At 30.8% G+C, this 19,159-nt stretch overlaps 1 protein-coding gene across 1 annotated transcript in view; it reads left to right on the forward strand.

Moving 5' to 3' along the window:
• The window catches only part of LOC113397213 (semaphorin-2A-like), a 59,008-nt gene extending 40,079 nt beyond the window's left edge, over positions 1-18,929 (forward strand). The window contains exons 2-14 of the mRNA XM_026635455.2: positions 10,179-10,266; positions 12,026-12,077; positions 12,346-12,516; positions 13,082-13,352; positions 13,525-13,755; positions 14,078-14,223; positions 14,384-14,499; positions 15,887-16,041; positions 16,546-16,726; positions 16,995-17,270; positions 17,407-17,541; positions 18,116-18,224; positions 18,627-18,929. Of these exons, the coding sequence (XP_026491240.2) occupies positions 10,179-10,266; positions 12,026-12,077; positions 12,346-12,516; positions 13,082-13,352; positions 13,525-13,755; positions 14,078-14,223; positions 14,384-14,499; positions 15,887-16,041; positions 16,546-16,726; positions 16,995-17,270; positions 17,407-17,541; positions 18,116-18,224; positions 18,627-18,701 (2,006 nt within the window). The 3' untranslated portion in view covers positions 18,702-18,929. The remainder of the gene's footprint in view (positions 1-10,178; positions 10,267-12,025; positions 12,078-12,345; positions 12,517-13,081; positions 13,353-13,524; positions 13,756-14,077; positions 14,224-14,383; positions 14,500-15,886; positions 16,042-16,545; positions 16,727-16,994; positions 17,271-17,406; positions 17,542-18,115; positions 18,225-18,626) is intronic.
• The last annotated feature ends 230 nt before the right edge of the window (positions 18,930-19,159 follow it).

Consider the following 19,159-nt stretch of genomic DNA (forward strand, 5'->3'; position numbering starts at 1 on the left):
TATTTTTATTTATAAATATGGGCGGCAAATATAATCGACAAAGGTCTTATCTTATTTAAAGTCTATACTGTCAGTTATGGCACGTTAACAATGAAACGAACAACTTTGGTATACCGCTTAAACATGTTTCTTCTTGAGGTATATTACGCGAAGCGGTTGCGAGTAAAGAAGAATGCACCGAAGCTCGAGCTGACAGGAAGCCAGAAAGCTCATTTCACGGCAGCCGCACTCATATTTTACACTCTCCAAAATACCCTTACTGCCAAGCTATTTTATGACTGTAAGCGTATATATTCTTTATTGCGTGGTATTTGAGTACAATTTACCTGCGCAACTAGATATTATGCTAAAACTAGTTTTGCGATTACGTATGCATACATGTAAGGTGGAACAAAGAATGGGGATCGTTACTTCATAATACAAAAGTTACTCATCGCCGTCCCATTTACATACCTGTAGCGGTTTATGAGAATATAATTACCTATGTTAGTTATGCTAATAGTATTAGTAACGATGGATGTCGTAAATTTGATCGATACTTGAAGGACGTCACTATTACAGTACTAATTAATCATTTTACGTTAATTGTATTTAAACAATGTCCCTCAAACAAAAAGTATACAATTGAACGTACCATCACTATTATGAATTATATTTAATGTATATTTTTTATTCGAGAAACTGACAGATATTTCATTAAACGAGATCGTAATAATTAATCAAAATAATATACTTTACCCGAGTTAACTCTCATTAGAAACTTTAGTTGAAAGAATAAGATCGGAAAGTAGAACCTACAAGAAACTTAGTAGTTACTATTTTTCAGATTATAAGCGATTTCGAATGAAGCACAGAAATCATTATATTAGAAATTATGTTCATTTGTTATTTTATAATATAAAAATCGATCTAAGTCCGCTTGATAATAGTCATATTTTTAATTTATATTTAATTATCTATCATTAACTTTTATAGTGTATAGATAACTAAAATAATACATTTTATTATTCAATTTTACCATTAACTACAGGTCAGGAAAGGAGAAAAGGAGCTAAAGATAATATTATCATCTTTTGTATCTAAGTCTTTAAAGTTGATTGTACATCGGTTATTATTATCCTATTGTATAAATAATAACCAGCGCACGATAAAGACAATGAGAGGAGCGCTTAATTTAAAAATTTTAAGAGGTCTATTTATTTTTTAACGTTTAATAAATTTATATATAACAATGAGAAATATGGATAATTTTAAATGCTAATATATTTTTTATTGTTAGCGTTTTTTGTTTACATTGCAGGTGTGCATTCGAATTTGATATAGTGTAAAGTATAATCAAATCAGAATATTCTTTATTCAATTGAACTCATAAAACAACTTTTGAATCGTCAAGTTACAGTGTTGAATTAAATGTAAAGCTGCCACCTATTCTATATTAGCAGAGTTGGTAGCTTTTCATTCATTCAAATAAATATGTTACTTACTAACATATTTCTTTGAATAAAGATTAATAAAAAATAACACTAACCTTTAAATTATATAACACAACATTACTTGTTTGTCCCTTTTTCTATTAATGAAAATAGCATCAAACGGTTGAGTGGCTTAGAAGATGTTAGCGGAGATACAGACAAAAATCGAAAGCTATTTTGGTTAATAAAATTTATAGATTATTTTTATTATAATAATTAAAACAAATCATTTAGATTAAAACTTTTAATTACTACCTTTTCATGAATTGGCAACCGTCGCTGTGCAAAATTTGCAATCTTGCTTAACAGAAAACAAGACAATGTAACATAAAATGAATATTACAAATTTAATATTTTACTAAATCAAACATGAAGATAATTAAACTTACATCAATATTTATGAATATTATTTGGATTATCGTGATCTTTGAAATTGAAAAATCGAGCTAACAGTTCTGTTTTCGAACGGGTAAAAAAAAAAATTATCTCGTGTTATTTTTTGACCATCGAGATGTAATAATGCGTCACGCAAGCTCTTCTCCTGTGTTGTACTGTGTCAGTGCGTCCCAAAACACGCCGCGTATTCACACACGCGTTTATATATTACTTAAATTACTTGTTCGAATTGCTAATTGCACAATTGTATATTCTACAGGAAAAAAATCAGCATGTAACTCAGTAGTTACTCGTTTCCATTGGTCAAAAAATATATATTTAATAAAATAAAAATATTTATGTGTCCAGTATGAAAATCAACGAGTACTAACTAAAAGTTATTTAACATAAAAAGCCATATTTATTGATTATATATATATATATATATATATATATTATAGAGTCGAATATGTTTAATTAAAATATATAGCTCATATACGCAAACATAGAATAGAACACACAAATTATAAATATGTAAAGTAATAAAGAACCCGTAACACTATCTCTTGTAAATAATAATAAATAAACTTTCCAAAATTTATTATAAAAAACATTAATTAATTATAATAAAAAGACGATAATTATCAATTTAATTTTACTACAATTTTATAAAGGCAAATTTTTATTTCACGAAACTCAACAGCTACACGAACTATTAAAGAAATATTATTTATTTTATTACGTTTAATTGCTATTATGGTAGAGTATTATTTTTAATGATTTCAAATATTTTAATTTGTCGATGGCATTACGTTTTAATAAACGAAACGCCATCGACAAAACCAAAACAATAAAGCTGATAGAAATAGCAAGTGTGCTAATTGTAGATGTATGACGACGAAGTATGTACATACATATATAAATCATGTAATGTCTTAATAATATTTTTGGAATCGTGACATGGATTATAAAAAAACGGTTTATTCCCTATTGTCGCTTATCAGATTCCTGTCATATTATATATAAGTAAACTTCTTTATCTCCCCTATGTTTGCTTGTATCAACAGGACCCTTTTAAATATCGTAACTATAATATAATGTTTGTAAATACGACCCCATTTAGTAAAGATATGTAATTCATGTCAATTTACTCTGGAAATCAAATTTTCGGTTTGAATAATTACTTCTATTATCTTTAATTTTATTTAAAAGAGGATATTATATATATATGATGTAGGTTAACAAATATATTTTTTTACGTTTTTCTGATTCTCGAGACAAAATCTAATTTGACTACCGATACAAAAATAATCAATGTACCAATCAAATGAAGTCATTCCACATACTTCACACTTCCACAAAGCCAATTGATTTCATTTTGTGACTCTCGTATGAGCTAAGACTTGCTCACTATTAAGTAAGAACTTTAGTTCTCATGAACGTTACGGACTTACATAGTTATTTTTTGTTCACGATCAACGATCAACCAATTGAAATATCAACCAAAAGAAAAAGTATTCCTAGGACAAATAATGCCGGCCAAAAATCTTCCAAATCCATTATGATGCAGCTTACACAACCCGACTCTAAATAACATTTTGTACTGCAACTATTCTAATTACATATAACATTGCTTATACTGTATTGTATGAAATTAACAATGTTTTATAAACTAAATTCACTTTACAACATGAATTTCGAAGAATATGTAATGTTATTCTATTCAAATTCTGCAATACTATAAATTAACAAATATATACTTTACATATATATTACAGGTAATACTTCAATTTGTTGAAGGAAACTTAATATTATTAATAGTATCAATAATAAATAGAATTATTTTTTTAAATGACAAAAAAAATATATATTTTGCATGAAATTCCACATTGAATTTTAAGGGCTCTAAGTTTCTTTAATCTACTTTAAATTTTGAGTTCGCATTAAGCGCTTGATTTGTACAGCTGTATTTTATTTTACTTTCGGTCTTTCAGTTTTCCTTTTTGATAATTATAATAAATTAACCATTATAAATTTTTTAACATAATCCTTTTTGTAATTACGATTACTGAAGTCCTGAAGCAGGTCTTTGTTACAGAGGTCTAACTTGTAAATGTCAAATTAATATATATGTTAAACTGTATTGAATTTAATTTCAGTATTAATTAATCTTATTATTATTATTATTATTAATTAATCAATTCGTCTGTACATATAAATATTTTGTCAAGTGTCGTCACCTATAAAAAGCATAGTTATTTGCATATAGGTATTTAGTATTGTAATACTACCGAAAATATTGAAATCAAATTTTAAACTCATTTTTAAATATGAGTTTTCAAAACTTCGGTAAAAGCATTGAAAGCTTAGTACAGTTCAAAGAAAACGTTTTGTAGCTTATGTACAACATAAGAGCAACTTTGGCAAGCCACGTTATGGCTGTATGACAGACATTTACATGTGATGATTAGCGAGAGCTCTGCCAAGTGGACAGGGCGGAGGTCGTCCGAACTGTTCCACGTCGACTCCAGTACCTCAACGGTGCGGGCCCACTCGGTTTAGTGACCTACATCCGCTTTGGCACCGTTCACAATCGCCGCTTCAACTTAATTGTCCCGACACTTCGAGCTCTCCTAACGACTGTGCCGCAATCGGCCGATTTAAGAGGAAGCTCTGACGCTATGACAGCGACCGCTCTCGAGTATCTTTTGGCCAGATATCAGTACCGAACGGGTCAATCGCGCCGCGGTAAAGTTTATTCATAATAGATTCGGTACAAAATCTGAATTTTGTTATAAAATGTTATTCGTCTAAAAGTGGAAGAATAAAAGAGTCACATTGGGTACCGTGTTACGGACATATATAATGAAAGAGGGGGATTACAATTTGCCTTTGTGACGGCGTCGTCCAATTACATTAATCTGGTGTACTCGTTCCATGGCGCCGCCGCAAGCAACTTGATTAAAAATTCTATTAGTTAAACGGCGCAGACATCTTGTTAATAGATAAAACTTCGCTAAGTTTATATGATTTACGTAGAATGAAAAAGACACAATCATAATAATAATTATTGTTAGACTATTTTGTAAAATAAAATCGGCAACGTTGTGACGTTGATGTTAAGGATAGTTGTATTTAATATCGTACCTACACAGACAGTCTTATCAAATTTGTAAATTGAAAAAACAGATTTTTACAACCAAATATACGTAAGTACTATTTTATAATGTTTTGAGATAGTGTAGTGTCTCTTACTATCAAAAATAAATGCCTACAGATAAAATTTACGTTCATGATTATAATTAAAAAGTATAAATTATTTTTGGAACAAAGATATCGTTATCGCATATTTCTGTATAAATTTTGCTTTTAGTAGTAAATTTTTTATTGTATCTGTATTAAGCAGTGTGTTAGAAAAGCGTTGAATAATCTCTCCCGGCTTTAAAGTTTTATAGAAAATGTAAACAAAATTAATTATATCTCTTTACAAAAAAACATCTAAAACTACTTTGGTCATCAATCAGTAAAACTTCCATACTTAAAATAAAGTAATATAAACCTTATACGATAATATATACCTTATACGGTATTACTTGAATAAGCAAACATAACGATAAGAAAAATAAAATCTAGTGACGCCAATATTTTTATACAAAAGGATTGTAAACGTTATTTATTGGAAGCACTTACACTAAGTTTAAAATAAAGATACGCGTACTGAGCGACTCGTTAAAAAGACGCAAATGTCTGGTCGCAATAAATCAACGTGAGCGCTGTAAAAAGGAAAAACGTACCACAGAACAGTTCCGCTCCGCAGTCCGCAGTTTCTATCTATGGGGCAGCGGCCACTCGGTTAGATTTACGTGAAGAAACTCCGGTATCTCCTGACCTATCTGCGGTTGCACGAAAACAAATAAAAGACCACTGAAAATATATTTCCACAGTGAAAAGCCAGTGACGGTAATTTCCGGGTTATCCTTTATTCCCTGTGTTTTGTTTGGGATTATTTATTTTTTTCGATTTTTTTTTTATTCTTTATTGAAAATGCACATTGTATTCAATAATTGAGAGACTTGATCGTTGTTATTTTTCATTTAGGTCAATTATTTTTTTACTGATGTCATGGCTCAGGTACGCTGGGTGGATAGTGCTTGCGAGCTAGCTATTTTACTTCCAAATAACAATGGTTTTTATTATTGTGCTTTCATAAGAGTGGGCTAGTAGTATTAATGCTATTTTATAATAAGCAAAAGCACATTGGAAATGCAATACGTAGCAAATACCCCTAATACTGTTACGTTATCCCTGTGCAGAGTGACACACGTTTCAATAAAAATAAATAATTTCACTCTGTTCTATTAAAAGCTAACTTAATCTTAATTTAATTATATTGCTGCGCATATTAATATATATACCGATGACATTAAGTATTAAAATTAACTGAAGTAAATTTTAAATGTCTACAATTTGACAAGTCTGAATATTTTTTAGACCAAACGCTAGCTAGCTAAACGTTTGGCAGACATTGTTCTTTTAAGTATACAGAGAATTCCCTCTGTAACTTGCCGACCGACTTAAGACTCATGCAAATACGCCCGCTTACTTTTACTTTCTTTTATGAAGGCGAAATCTTTAAATCAAATTTATTCAAGTTTTAATACTATTCTTATTTGATAGCAGAATGGCCTTTGCAAAATTATATAAAGAACCAATACACCGGGAAGCCGGTGTTTCAGTTTTATTTTTCTTACATTTTTGAACTAGATGAACTGTAAGCTCTCACAATATACCAAATGCAGGAATTCTCACTAACGTAGAAGACATATCTTGTAATTGTAATTATGCTAGCGACCTATCCTCGCTTCACACGGGTAGCAAAAAGTATACAACTAAATGATCTGACGCGAATTATTATTAATGGTCGATGACTATAATAGACCTGTTTGAGAGACACAATTTCATTATAAGTACATCATTTCATATAACTTTAACTATGGGAATTCTTCGGATGCCAGATTTTCCCATTAAAGTTTCTCGCAAAATATTTAAAAGCCTTTATCTAAACTTCCCTTCCAAATAATTTAAGTATTTATTGGTGGAAATCGAAAATGCATACAATAGTTTCTGAAATTAGCACGTACATAAATACAGATCAACTCATGGTCGGACTTTATAATATGTATATAATGTAACATTTGTGTAAAAATATATTAAATGTAAATAAATAAAATTGTTAATTGACTCGAATTCCGAATTGTGGCGAGGCAATGCGACCGAATAAAATAAAACAAATAAGGTTTTAAAAACAGCTGCCGCATGTGCAGCAAGTATAACGTTGACTAACATTCACATTGTCGTTTTGGAATGTTCAGACATTCCAGTTGAACTGGAAAGCACTTGTCGCTATTGTTCACTGCTCCCATTCAAAAGATTCAAGTATTGTAAATAAAAGCCATAATATCATTTATTTCAAAATGCTTAAATTTTTATATATGTTTAATTCTCTATTTTTATTTGAATCAGTTCTTGATAAGTTTTTTATATTGATATTTTTATGATTTGATTTGAGCGAGTTAATCGTGTGTCTCAAAATAAATATGATTTAGGTACTGATAAAGTAATATGAATATGATGCAAAACGGAAGTTGTTAGTTGGTAGGTATTCGGCACACGTGCAGTTTTGCTAGGTAGGTCCTTTATATATACATATATACTTGTGCTTTTCTCGAAATTTCGACAGAGATAGAGCCTGTCTCGGTCACGAGTTGACTTTATTTGTGAATAAAATGGATTCACATGGTGGTAGAGTTTTGTGCAAGCCCGCCTGGGTAGGTACCACTCATCTAATCATCATATATTCTACTTCCAAGCGGCAATACTTAGTATTTTTGTATTCCTTTTTGAAAGGTGATTGAGCCTCTATCAATTTCTTCATAATCTCTAAACTTAATTAATTTTGCAGGTCTAAAAATATTACAATTTCTTTGTAATGTGTCGTGCTAAAATTGTTGTTTAAATTTTCTTAAATTTTTTACTTCATACATTTAGATGAATTGGATGTATAATGTGTATACAACATATTATTTCTAGTTACATTATTATTAAAAATAAATGAACGGACTATGATTATTTTTTTTAAATATATTTTGAAATATAATAAAAAAAGTTTTTGTACTCTATGCACATACACGGCTCGTAATAAATATACGAGAATAATTTTAAAACGGCGCATTTTCCACACAAACATTCAGCTCCGGCAGACTTGTTGCGGTATTTAATCGGCCGATGTTATCTGCATAATGCGGTCGTCAGCTAGCGTCGCGCGAACTTCACATCATTATTATAGATTTACATTTTAACCGACATCATATTGCTTGTTCGCTTTAAATTCATTTACACTGCAATTGGCCATCGATGTCTTCGTGTGAATTATGAAAAATATTTAGATGTCATTGGGTAAATTACTATAATTGTATTTAATTTTGAGATTTCTCAGTATAATAAATATTCCGAACCGGTTTTATCTTTTTTAACATTATCTTGTAAAATTACGTTTCAGAAGTATATTATATTTATTTACTTATATTCTATAAGCTTTGAATAATGCATATTTCGATTAACTAAAACTTGAATTATACGACACATAAACATCTTTGAAAGACATTTAAAATATAAAACTATTAGTTAAAAGGGATAATTATAATTAGTTACGTAAATCTATTTACTAAATAATCATAAACGTATTGTTTATATAGTCACGTTTACGTACGAATAGTTACAAGAATACACAGCATTAGGCCTCAGTTTATGTAACCGAAATGTCGCACAAACGGCCACATTTCCTGACAAATTAGTTCGGACCTCAAGGTTTATAGGGCTGGAGTTATATGATTTTATTAGAAGCGTTATACACGGCACGTGCCGATTTCTGCTTGCTAAATTGTTGTATACAGTTCGTTAGATACTCAAACAATGGCTTTATTAGAGCAGAAATCGCCTAGTATTCAATCTAATTGAACGTAATGTTACCATAAGATGAACGTTAAAAATAATATAAAAAGGAGTTTAAGTTCAACATTTATAAACTAGTATGGTAATCCAGTCAAATTGAAATAATAGTTTTTAAAACTATTTGGGAGAGTGCCCACTTTTCTGTTAGAGTATGACGGGCATAAGTTCTCATTTACACGCTTTGCTGCAATAATACCGCAGTCTTTTTAAATCTTTATTTCATAAAAATAAAACTCTTTTTGTAAAGCGTCCATTATGTGTAAAGTATATTTTATATAATAAAAGCAAAATCAGCATGATATAAGGATGATTACAAATACATTATTTTGAAAATCACCGGCAAATACAATTTCATATAAACACTGATAATAATAAACGACTGAAAGTTTTAAAAGGATACGGTATTAGTCAGTTTAATATATTTGAGTAGTGGTTTCTGTAAAACGAAACGAAGCCGCGCAGAGTCACGAGACGTCGCGTGTAGTCCTGCCAATAATCGGCTGCTATTGTAGGCGGCTTATAATTAGCTGTTGAAATTGCGACTACCCGGTATTTTAGTGGAGTTTCGTGCGAAATATTTATCGTACTATTATCATAAATGTATTGTATTATTGTAATACGTTTGTGCTTTTTATGTAAACGGACTTATCACATAATAATTTAATAGCTGTTTACTTTTCAAGGTCGATGAACTCATCATCTCTACTTGTCGTAATTAATGACTTATTTTAGTTTTCCCGATCGATTTGGTGTTTGGTGAAGTTTTTATCATGGCTATTATTCCATCCACTTTAAATAAATTCATGCAACAGATTCTTGAAATATACTTATACTAAATACTATCGGTTCATCTTCATATATAATTCAATATACGCTTGACTAGCGTTGTGGATTAGATTCCTTATCCATCAAGCAGATCAATTTTTACAATAATATGATTTACTAGATTGACGTGATATACCATTGTAATAGTATTTACTGAAATTGATGTTATTGATATAAATTATTGTTGCCTTTTATCAAGTTTATCATACCCTTAGTGGGAAAATAATAAATTTATATTTGTAACCGTTAAAAAGATAGGACAGTTAGTTTATAATAGAATCTGTTACTCCTTCACGGCCAAGCCATTGTAATGAAAGCTTGAACCAATCTATAAATGCGAACGAAACCACGGACGACAACTAGTTTATTATATACTAACGGTACTAACAATTATATGTGACATACCTACATCTACTCGTATAAATCTACTACTACTAAATTACGATCTAAAGTGTACAGTTATTATTTTATTATTATATCATATTTATTTTTCAGATCACATACGGGAGTTCTCTTGTGGCAATCTTTTTTATCGTACTCTATATCTGGTTGAAGAAAGAAATACGCTTTATGTCGGTGCTATGTAAGTGAACCAATTATAATATATTTAAATATATGTCTGAATATGTCATGCGATTTTAAAATGTATTTATTATTTTAAATTAAGTTTGCTTGTATCATTGATAATATGATAAGTATGTACATGCCTACAGTTTGTCAAATTTGGTGAGCAATTTTGGTCACTTTCCGTTTCATTGGATCTTAGCGCGAAGCTCTGACGGCTGTTTTTGAGATTAACGCACTCAAACATGCACTATATCCAGCTTCATTTATAATGCAAACTATAGATAATTTAAGTAATATTTTCCATGATCATCTTCGTATCAATTATTTTATTTATTAAGTTACCTAAGATACTAAAAAAATAAAGTAGGGTGAACAAAATTTATTAAATAAAAAAATATATATATTACATCTTTACGTAGATATTATATGTAATATTTTAAAAGTTAAATGAAAATCAATATTCTGTTTAGACAAAAAAAATAGCATCTAATATTTAAGGTCCTAAACATTTCTGAGATAACACGAATCGAGCGTAACTCCTAGCGGAATTGCTAGCTAAGCTACAGCCTCACCTGAGGCACTAAACGACTAAATGTATGTATAGCTCTACAGAAAGTCCCGAACCTCAACTGATTTTTTGTGGATTGTTTATTAAAACACAACTATCGGAATAAATACTAGCAATCGTGAGTTTCAATTAAAGTTTTCTGCAGCAATATATTCAATCAAGCAAAATATTCAATGATCAATCTAAGCATTTTTAGCATGTAAATGTGTATGAATGAATGAATGAAATGAATTTGTGCAGAATTTTGTAATAAAATACTAGTTCGTATTATGCATTCGACCGTTATTATAAACACAAGAGTTTATGAATAATTTTTTAATCAACTCTATTTAGTAGCATAACCATTGAACAACATAGTATTTCAACGAATTCCAAGAATTTTATTATACATTTTATACTAGAATTACTATGATTCCAATCATATGGCTTTCTGGGTTGGGATTGTTTCCCAAAATATATAAAGCTCACATTAAAGTTTACTTTGCGATTCACGCATATGACAAAAGAAAAAAATCTAAATTAGGTTTTTATTATTAATGCCCGCAATGTTTATTTTACACGCACATATCTATCCTAAAATATTTAATATGCAAAAATACCTTTTACAGTCTCATCACGTGTGACCCTTTAAAATATTTAATATTTAATGTCCTTCAAATAAGTTTGAGGGTCGCTAAACCTATTTTTAATTAAAACTTTCAACGTCCATACTGAATGTATTAATATATTAGGTTTACATTTGTTTAATAATGTAATACTGAGGCCCGTCTTTGTTGTCACTACCCATTTACTATGTATTCCACTATTAAACGGTAATAAGCCGTATATTTAGATCCCTTAGTTAGCTGCAGTAAGAAGTAATATACTTCATACAGTGCTATTTTCTACGTACGTAGGTAGCTCATTGTCTGTTGGCCTACCTAAAATAAAAATATATCAGACCTTTTTTGTAAAGTTTTAAAAATTAAAATATTAAACGATGAATCATTTACATACTGAGTCGCGGCAATGGTAATTATTCATCATTACGAAGAAATGAGGCAAGACAAGAGTGGCAATTATCAGTAATTTTCGTCATCCTTTTTGTACCTTGTTTTGGTTCTCATGCATAAATTGCAGTTTTGTAATCATTATTATTTTAATGGAAATTTCATGTTAATTACTTTAAATTAATACTATAAATAAACTTTATACTGTTTTCTTACAGGGATCGAATATTTAAGCTTAATATGACTGATATAAGTCAGTCGCACTGTGAGGTTAGTACTAATTACTATTTGTTGACTACGGTATAAAATTTAAACATCATTACAATAATTAATGATTTCATTATTGTTGAATATACCTAATCAATTTTGTTGTTTTTTAAATTTGTTGTGATGTTTTAATACTAAATAAGGTTATATTTAGGATTAAAGAGTAAACATGTTTAAGTTTAATCGTTCATGATTTCCCACCCATTTTAATGCATCCTCTAGAATATTCTCTATGTAGGAAAATTAGTGATACATACTGATTATATTGCAGAGAGATGCGTTGCTGTTAGAAGCAAGTAACGTCGCTCGATGTGTAAGCAAAGGCAAATCAGAGCCGTTTGAGTGCAGAAACCACATCCGAGTGCTGCAGCCGCTCGGTGACGGGGAGCGTCTCTATGTGTGTGGCACTAACGCACACAGCCCTAAGGACTGGGTGGTCTACGTGAGTTAATCCCTAAAATTACCTCAACAACTTTTATACCCCTGCGTTCGTATGTTAGTGCTTATCGGAGATGTTATTTTAAAACACCTGTTCTTTTACAAATCATTCTGCATCCCCTACAAAAGATCATCATAATTAATAGATATAACTGTGAAGACTGTTAAGTTGCCAACTTTTTCTTAAATGAAATTGACTAATTGTTTAAATTTATTTTTTATTAAAATATTTGTTTTATTACAAAATAAAATAATTAAATAAAAAAGAATACCTATTAATGTATTTACTTGAAAGGTTTACTATTACTTTTAAAAACTTTGTTATTAAGATAAAGTATAATAATTTATATGAACTGTGTTTAAAGAAAAAATCGAGAATAAAGTCCAGAATAATTAATTCCCAGGTCTACCTCATAAAGGGGCCAAATTTTATAGCATAATTACTATTTCTATTAATTTAATTTGTGTTTGTATAGAGTTATGTGCGAGTTCTCCGTAATTATAGCGTAAATATACGAATAAGTTATATACATGATAGCGGAATAAATGCTACGTTTTATTCTATTTAGCTAAACCTCACACATCTCCCGCGGCACGAGTACGTGCCAGGCGTGGGGCTTGGCGTAGCAAAGTGTCCATATGACCCGGCGGATAATAGTACGGCGGTGTGGGTCACGCGGGGCAACCCCGGCGGCCTGCCAGCTCTCTACGCAGGCACCAATGCCGAGTTCACTAAAGCAGACCCGGTTATTTTCCGAAACGACTTATTTGATTTTCGTACAGGACAAAAAAGGTTTAACTTCAAACGGACGTTGAAGTATGACTCCAAATGGTTGGATAGTAAGTGCTATTATTTATTATGGATATAATAATGTATAAGCCGAAATTTACTTGTATATATTTCGATTTGTAGTGATATTTTATATATGAGATCGTATGCATATGAAAAGTTATTTTCTAATCAAAAGAAATCTGTTTTACGAGTGTAAGTTTTATTTTCAATCTGTTCTAGAAACCAATTTTGTGGGTTCTTTCGACGTTGGCGAGTATGTTCTATTCTTTTTTCGGGAAACTGCCGTGGAGTTCATGAACTGTGGGAAAGCAGTGTACTCTCGAGTAGCTAGAGTATGTAAACAAGATACTGGCGGCAAGCACATACTGAGCCAAAATTGGGCTACTTATTTGAAAGCCAGGCTTAATTGCAGCATACCAGGAGAATTCCCGTTCTATTTTGATGAAATACGTAAGTCAACTAGCTCTATACACGAACGATTGTGTTGTATCATAGGAAGCTTAAATGTATTTACCGAAGTTGAAGCACACAAGTTCATTGTTTTAAATTGGATTTCTAAACACAGCTGTAAAAGGTTTCTTAAGAGTACTTTATACGTAGCCTTAAATTTACGAGTTTTTCATTGCTTTAAAGTAAGAACATTCCCTTTTAAAAGCTTTTAGTTTAATATGAAAAATGGCTTTAATTAAAGAACCGAATTAAAGTAATTTTATATCTGGAAACGGAGGCCATAAAGTGAATAAGATTTTTATATTTTTTTGTTACAAAATAGAGAGTGTATATCAGATGCCGGGCGACCCGAGTCGGTTTTACGCTGCATTCACGACGGGCGCTAGTGACGGTTTAATCGGCTCTGCAATTTGTACGTATACTATGGAAGACATTCAAGAAGCTTTTGCTGGACGATTCAAGGAACAAGTTCGTGCTATTATCCTTTTTATTACAAAACGCACTTTATGTACATATATATTATTTTGACATGAGATTTATTCTTAAATATTTCCATAAAATATTATACAATAATACTGTTACTTTTGATGATTTTTTTTATAGTAATTTTTTTTATTTTTTTATTTAGGCAACATCAAGCTCGGCATGGCTACCTGTACTCAGAGCGCGAGTTCCTGAGCCCAGGCCCGGAACATGTGTAAACAGCACTGAGGCTCTTCCAGATAACGTGTTAAATTTTATTAGGTGATCAATAACATTATATTTTAAGTTTTTTTGACATAAAGTTTAATATAGTCACCGTATGAGGTGTGGTTCCGACAAATTGGAATAGAGCCACTCCTTCTCAAACTATGAGTGTCAACGCCGACTAAGGGAATTTTCGTTAAGCGTATCTATCAATCGAGCACGTAAGCGCTTCAACTACCCACGTATAGTGAAGGTGAATTAAACATAACCCGGTCGTAAAAGTGCGGAAATTCCTTTTTATGCAGCGCCGTCCTCATATAAACAAGACAGTAACGCAAACATTATGATTTAATATAGCATAGAGATTAAAACTCAACCATGCGACGAAATTTCTTATTAGACAAATAATAATCTTATGAAATCATCCATAGTCAAATAATTATTTATTAAAAAAATATTCAAGAATAAAACTTTTCTTACAATATTTTTCTATCACTGCAAATACTCGTAGTTTTATTAGAAGACAGTTTCTGATAAATAGTTAACCATTAAATCAAACGAAAAGCAACCTTCACAAAATCTAATATAAAGGGAATAAGGTTAATAGAAAATCAGATTGTTTGGTTTTGTTCCCTTAAGACTAATCTCCAGAAGGTTAGACCTCACATTAGTTTCGCGACGCGTGTGTTCCCTTAATTGGGTCACACACCTACCTACCGTCTACAGTCCTACATCCTAATTGATCGTGGAGCGAAATTACATCTGATTTATTATCGCTTTTGTATTATAATTTATTTATCGCCGCTGAGCCTGTTACGGGTTACTACTAATGATTCAAAGTAACTTGACCCAATTGCTTAACGTTCTTAATTGATTTCTTAGTCATTAAAGCTATATTGGCAAATGCGTTTCTGTTGTATAAAACGTTTATCTTGATATTATTTATTACGTTAATATGTATTATTGAAAAATCGATACAAATAAATTTTCTATATGTAACGTTACAAACGCAAAACAAACTACTTTACTTTTTTTTTTTTACTTTTTTTTTTTTTTAAGTCGCACATGCTCGCTTTATTATTTAAATATTTTAAAGTTGTTAAATGCCAGGATTAAATAATGTAATATTTTGTTTATTTTGGGGCTGTTCTGTAATAAATTGCTGTGTATTAAACGGATAATACACCGATATTTTAATAAATGAATCTCCTGCTAACGTAACGTAAATTAAATGATTAAATATCGTATATTTATACTATTTAATACGATCCAAATCTTATGAACATAATTTAAATATAACTAGAATAAGAGAACCTAAAGCTTATTTATCGTGTTTTAGCTTACTATACGTTTGAGATTTTAGTGTAATAGCTATTATGATTAAAAAAAAATGTTTAAAAACACACATCCTAACATAGAATATAGAAATACGAATTCTTTGTAGGTCTCATCCGCTTATGGATTCTGCAGTGAGACACGAAGGAGATACACCTGCTTTTTACAAACGAGACCTTGTACTCACAACTCTTGTAGTAGACAGACAGTTTGTAGACATGCTGGGGGATGATATTACATATACTGTCTTCTACGCTGGAACAAGTAAGTGTAGCAATTAATTGTTATTTTAACTCATGCAGCTACATGTACTTTTTTTAAGTGAAGCTTCAATGGATGTGATAATACTAACATTTCAAGGCTAAATATGAGCGGCGCGTTATCAAAGTTTAAACCTTTTTCTTCTCTCACATGTAGATCTGGTGATCTTGAGTTTAAAATTTTCATAAATTTTATTCATTTTATTTTTCTATCAAGTAGCCTTAATTCAAAATTCAATTGACTGAAAACTTTCTTATATATTAAACCGAATACTCTATCTTTAACCGTTAGAAATAATTATAAAAATGCTTTACAAGTGAGAATTGTAAATCCCGATGTTTTAATATATGAATGAATATTTATTTAAAATGGATTTAGTTACTCATATCATATTACCTTAATTGTATATGTGCAATTTGATGCCGGGATGCGTTAATATATTGATATAATTTCAATACATTTATTTTTCAAGTCGTGTTAAGTAAATTGGTTACTTTGTTATACTAGGTCAAGGTGAAGTATATAAAATAGTGCAATGGACTGGTGGTGGATCCCGAGTGGCAGATATATGGCGTGCTGCGGGTGACGAGCCGGTGCGCGCACTTGCACTGTCACGACAAATACACGCACTTTACCTCGCGACTGACAACCGAATACGACAGTTGCCATTGCGTGCGTGTACGCATCGGTGAGCAACGTTGAATGTTATGTTTAATAAGTATAATAAATTCAAAAATTATATTTTAATAAATTTAACTTTACTTAATGTTAACTTATTAAAATATATATTCGACTCGTCTGTTGGAATCAATAGTAAATAGGTAATTACTTAACAGTACTCGATATTATTATAGGTAGTATTTGCCAGTACTTATAACAATAAAGTGTATTATGACATAATATGCATATATATGCACGAACTACATTTGAAGTGTTTTATGTTTGAATGGAACTAGCTACGACAGCTGCGTGCGTTGTGTCCTCGACCCATATTGCGGATGGGACAAAGAAGTCGGAGCGTGTCGTCCGTACACGCCTGGCCTCCTCCACGACGCTACTAATTCGACGCCATCAATCTGCGAAGCTAGCGCTCCTCTCAAAACCGTTCGAGCGGGATACGGCCAAAGCGTACACCTGGCTGCTTTTGGAAAAACGCCAGAAGCGCTAAAAGATCAGAATGTCGCATGGTACCACCACTCCCGGGAAAGAGGTCGTTACAAAATCAGTTATAAGTGAGTCGTTTTTCATTTATATCATTTTTAAATCATATTACTTTCAAATTATCCTATTGTAGTTTATGAAATATTTATAAAATATTTTTATATTTATTATATATTACAAAAGATTATTGTATTTAATTCCTTTTAGTTGGGAGCGAGTGCTACAGACATCTGAGCGTGGCTTAGTATTGTTGTCCGTTGTTGAGTCCGATCGTGGTCGATACGAGTGTTATTTCGGACCTACTCTTATTGCATCTTATAATTTGGACATTGATATTCATAGGTAACATATAAGCATTTTATACGTTTATTTTTAACATTACTTTATATTTACTATAAACCAAAAAACCTTCTTCACTAAAAAAAATTATGTATGAATAACTTTTTTACGTGGCTTGTTTATTTATTAATGTCCGTACATCTTGTAGCTACTTAATCTTTCAAAATGAGATGTTCCGTTACCAAAGCCTGTCCTTGGAAAAGAATACTGATTTAGTAATTAGCCTTTTAGACATTTATTTTGTTCTCGTTGTCAGTTATTCTTGGTGAACTATAATTGTTTTGTAATTTGACATTGGAAAGAAGAAGACAAATCCTTGTGTAACCCTACACAAGTTTTCTTAGTATGGCGGGTGATTAATAAGTTTAATTTTTAGTATAGAATTTTTTAACGACTTGTAGTACCACGTCTACTATCCATAGTATATAGGTTTTGGCAAAAAATACTGGTTTTTGATTTGGTGAAAAACCTTTATAACTTTAATAAAAAATAATAGAACTGCCGCAATCAAAGGCGTGGCAGATAATAAATATTTTTGATTATATATGATATAATAACAAAACTTAACACATTATAGATGCACACAACCTAATAAGTCCCAGGAATACAGGCAGGTGTATTCCGACTGGTGTCACGAATTTGAAAAATACAAGAGTGCTATGAAGGCGTGGGAATCACGACAAATGGTAAGTAATAACAAATTTGCAGTTTTTATTAAAATCGGTGATTTACGTAACGATAACGATTTAATTGAAGCGTCCGATAATACAATGAATAATATATTATTTTCAAGAAACTTTTAAGTGTAGCTCGACGACCTCATTTTTTTACACATTGATTTTAAAATAACCTGTAATTATACATATAATGTAAAGCTATATTATTAACTAATCGATTGACAATTTTCCTACAATCATTGGAAGGACAAAATGAAATCGAAATAATGTACATAAAATAGATTTTATTCAACCTTGATTATACAGTTTTTATAATAAAAACACATCAATGTAACACAGATTATTGTTTTGAAAATTCAATTGAAAATACTTGACAAGACTTTCGAATTATTTTAATCTATAAACTTACAGCAATGTTCCAAAAACATGAATTCATCGAGCCAGCAAAACAGCATGAGCAACGAGATCGTGGCCTCACTGCGGTGATAGGGCACAGTTCACTAGATTAATGAGTGATTGCATTGAGCGACGTCGGCATTAGCTATCCGATATTATGTCGATCCTATTTCTCTTTTTACGATAGCGAAATTATTACCTTTCATATAACATACTTCTTGAAAACCATCCATAGCAATTGTTATAAAATATAATTTATACGATTTTGTAAGTAACAGTGAATAACAAATTTAAATATGTTTTTAATTTATTTCAAAATATAGTAACAATTATGTCTTATTTTTAGAAAAGAAGAAATTGTAATTGTAACTAAATCCGTATGAATTGAAGTTATTAGTTCATAAAAATCTATTGAACTTGCAATTCGGTGTATGATTATTACAATACTGTTTGCGTAGTGATTGACAGAGCATGAATGATGAAGCTAGCATGAGTTACAACTACATACATGTCTGTAACGTTATAGAATGAGAGCGAGGGGAAATATA

The sequence above is a fragment of the Vanessa tameamea genome, chromosome 3 (assembly GCF_037043105.1).
Source record: "Vanessa tameamea isolate UH-Manoa-2023 chromosome 3, ilVanTame1 primary haplotype, whole genome shotgun sequence".
Taxonomy (NCBI): Eukaryota; Metazoa; Arthropoda; class Insecta; order Lepidoptera; family Nymphalidae; genus Vanessa; species Vanessa tameamea.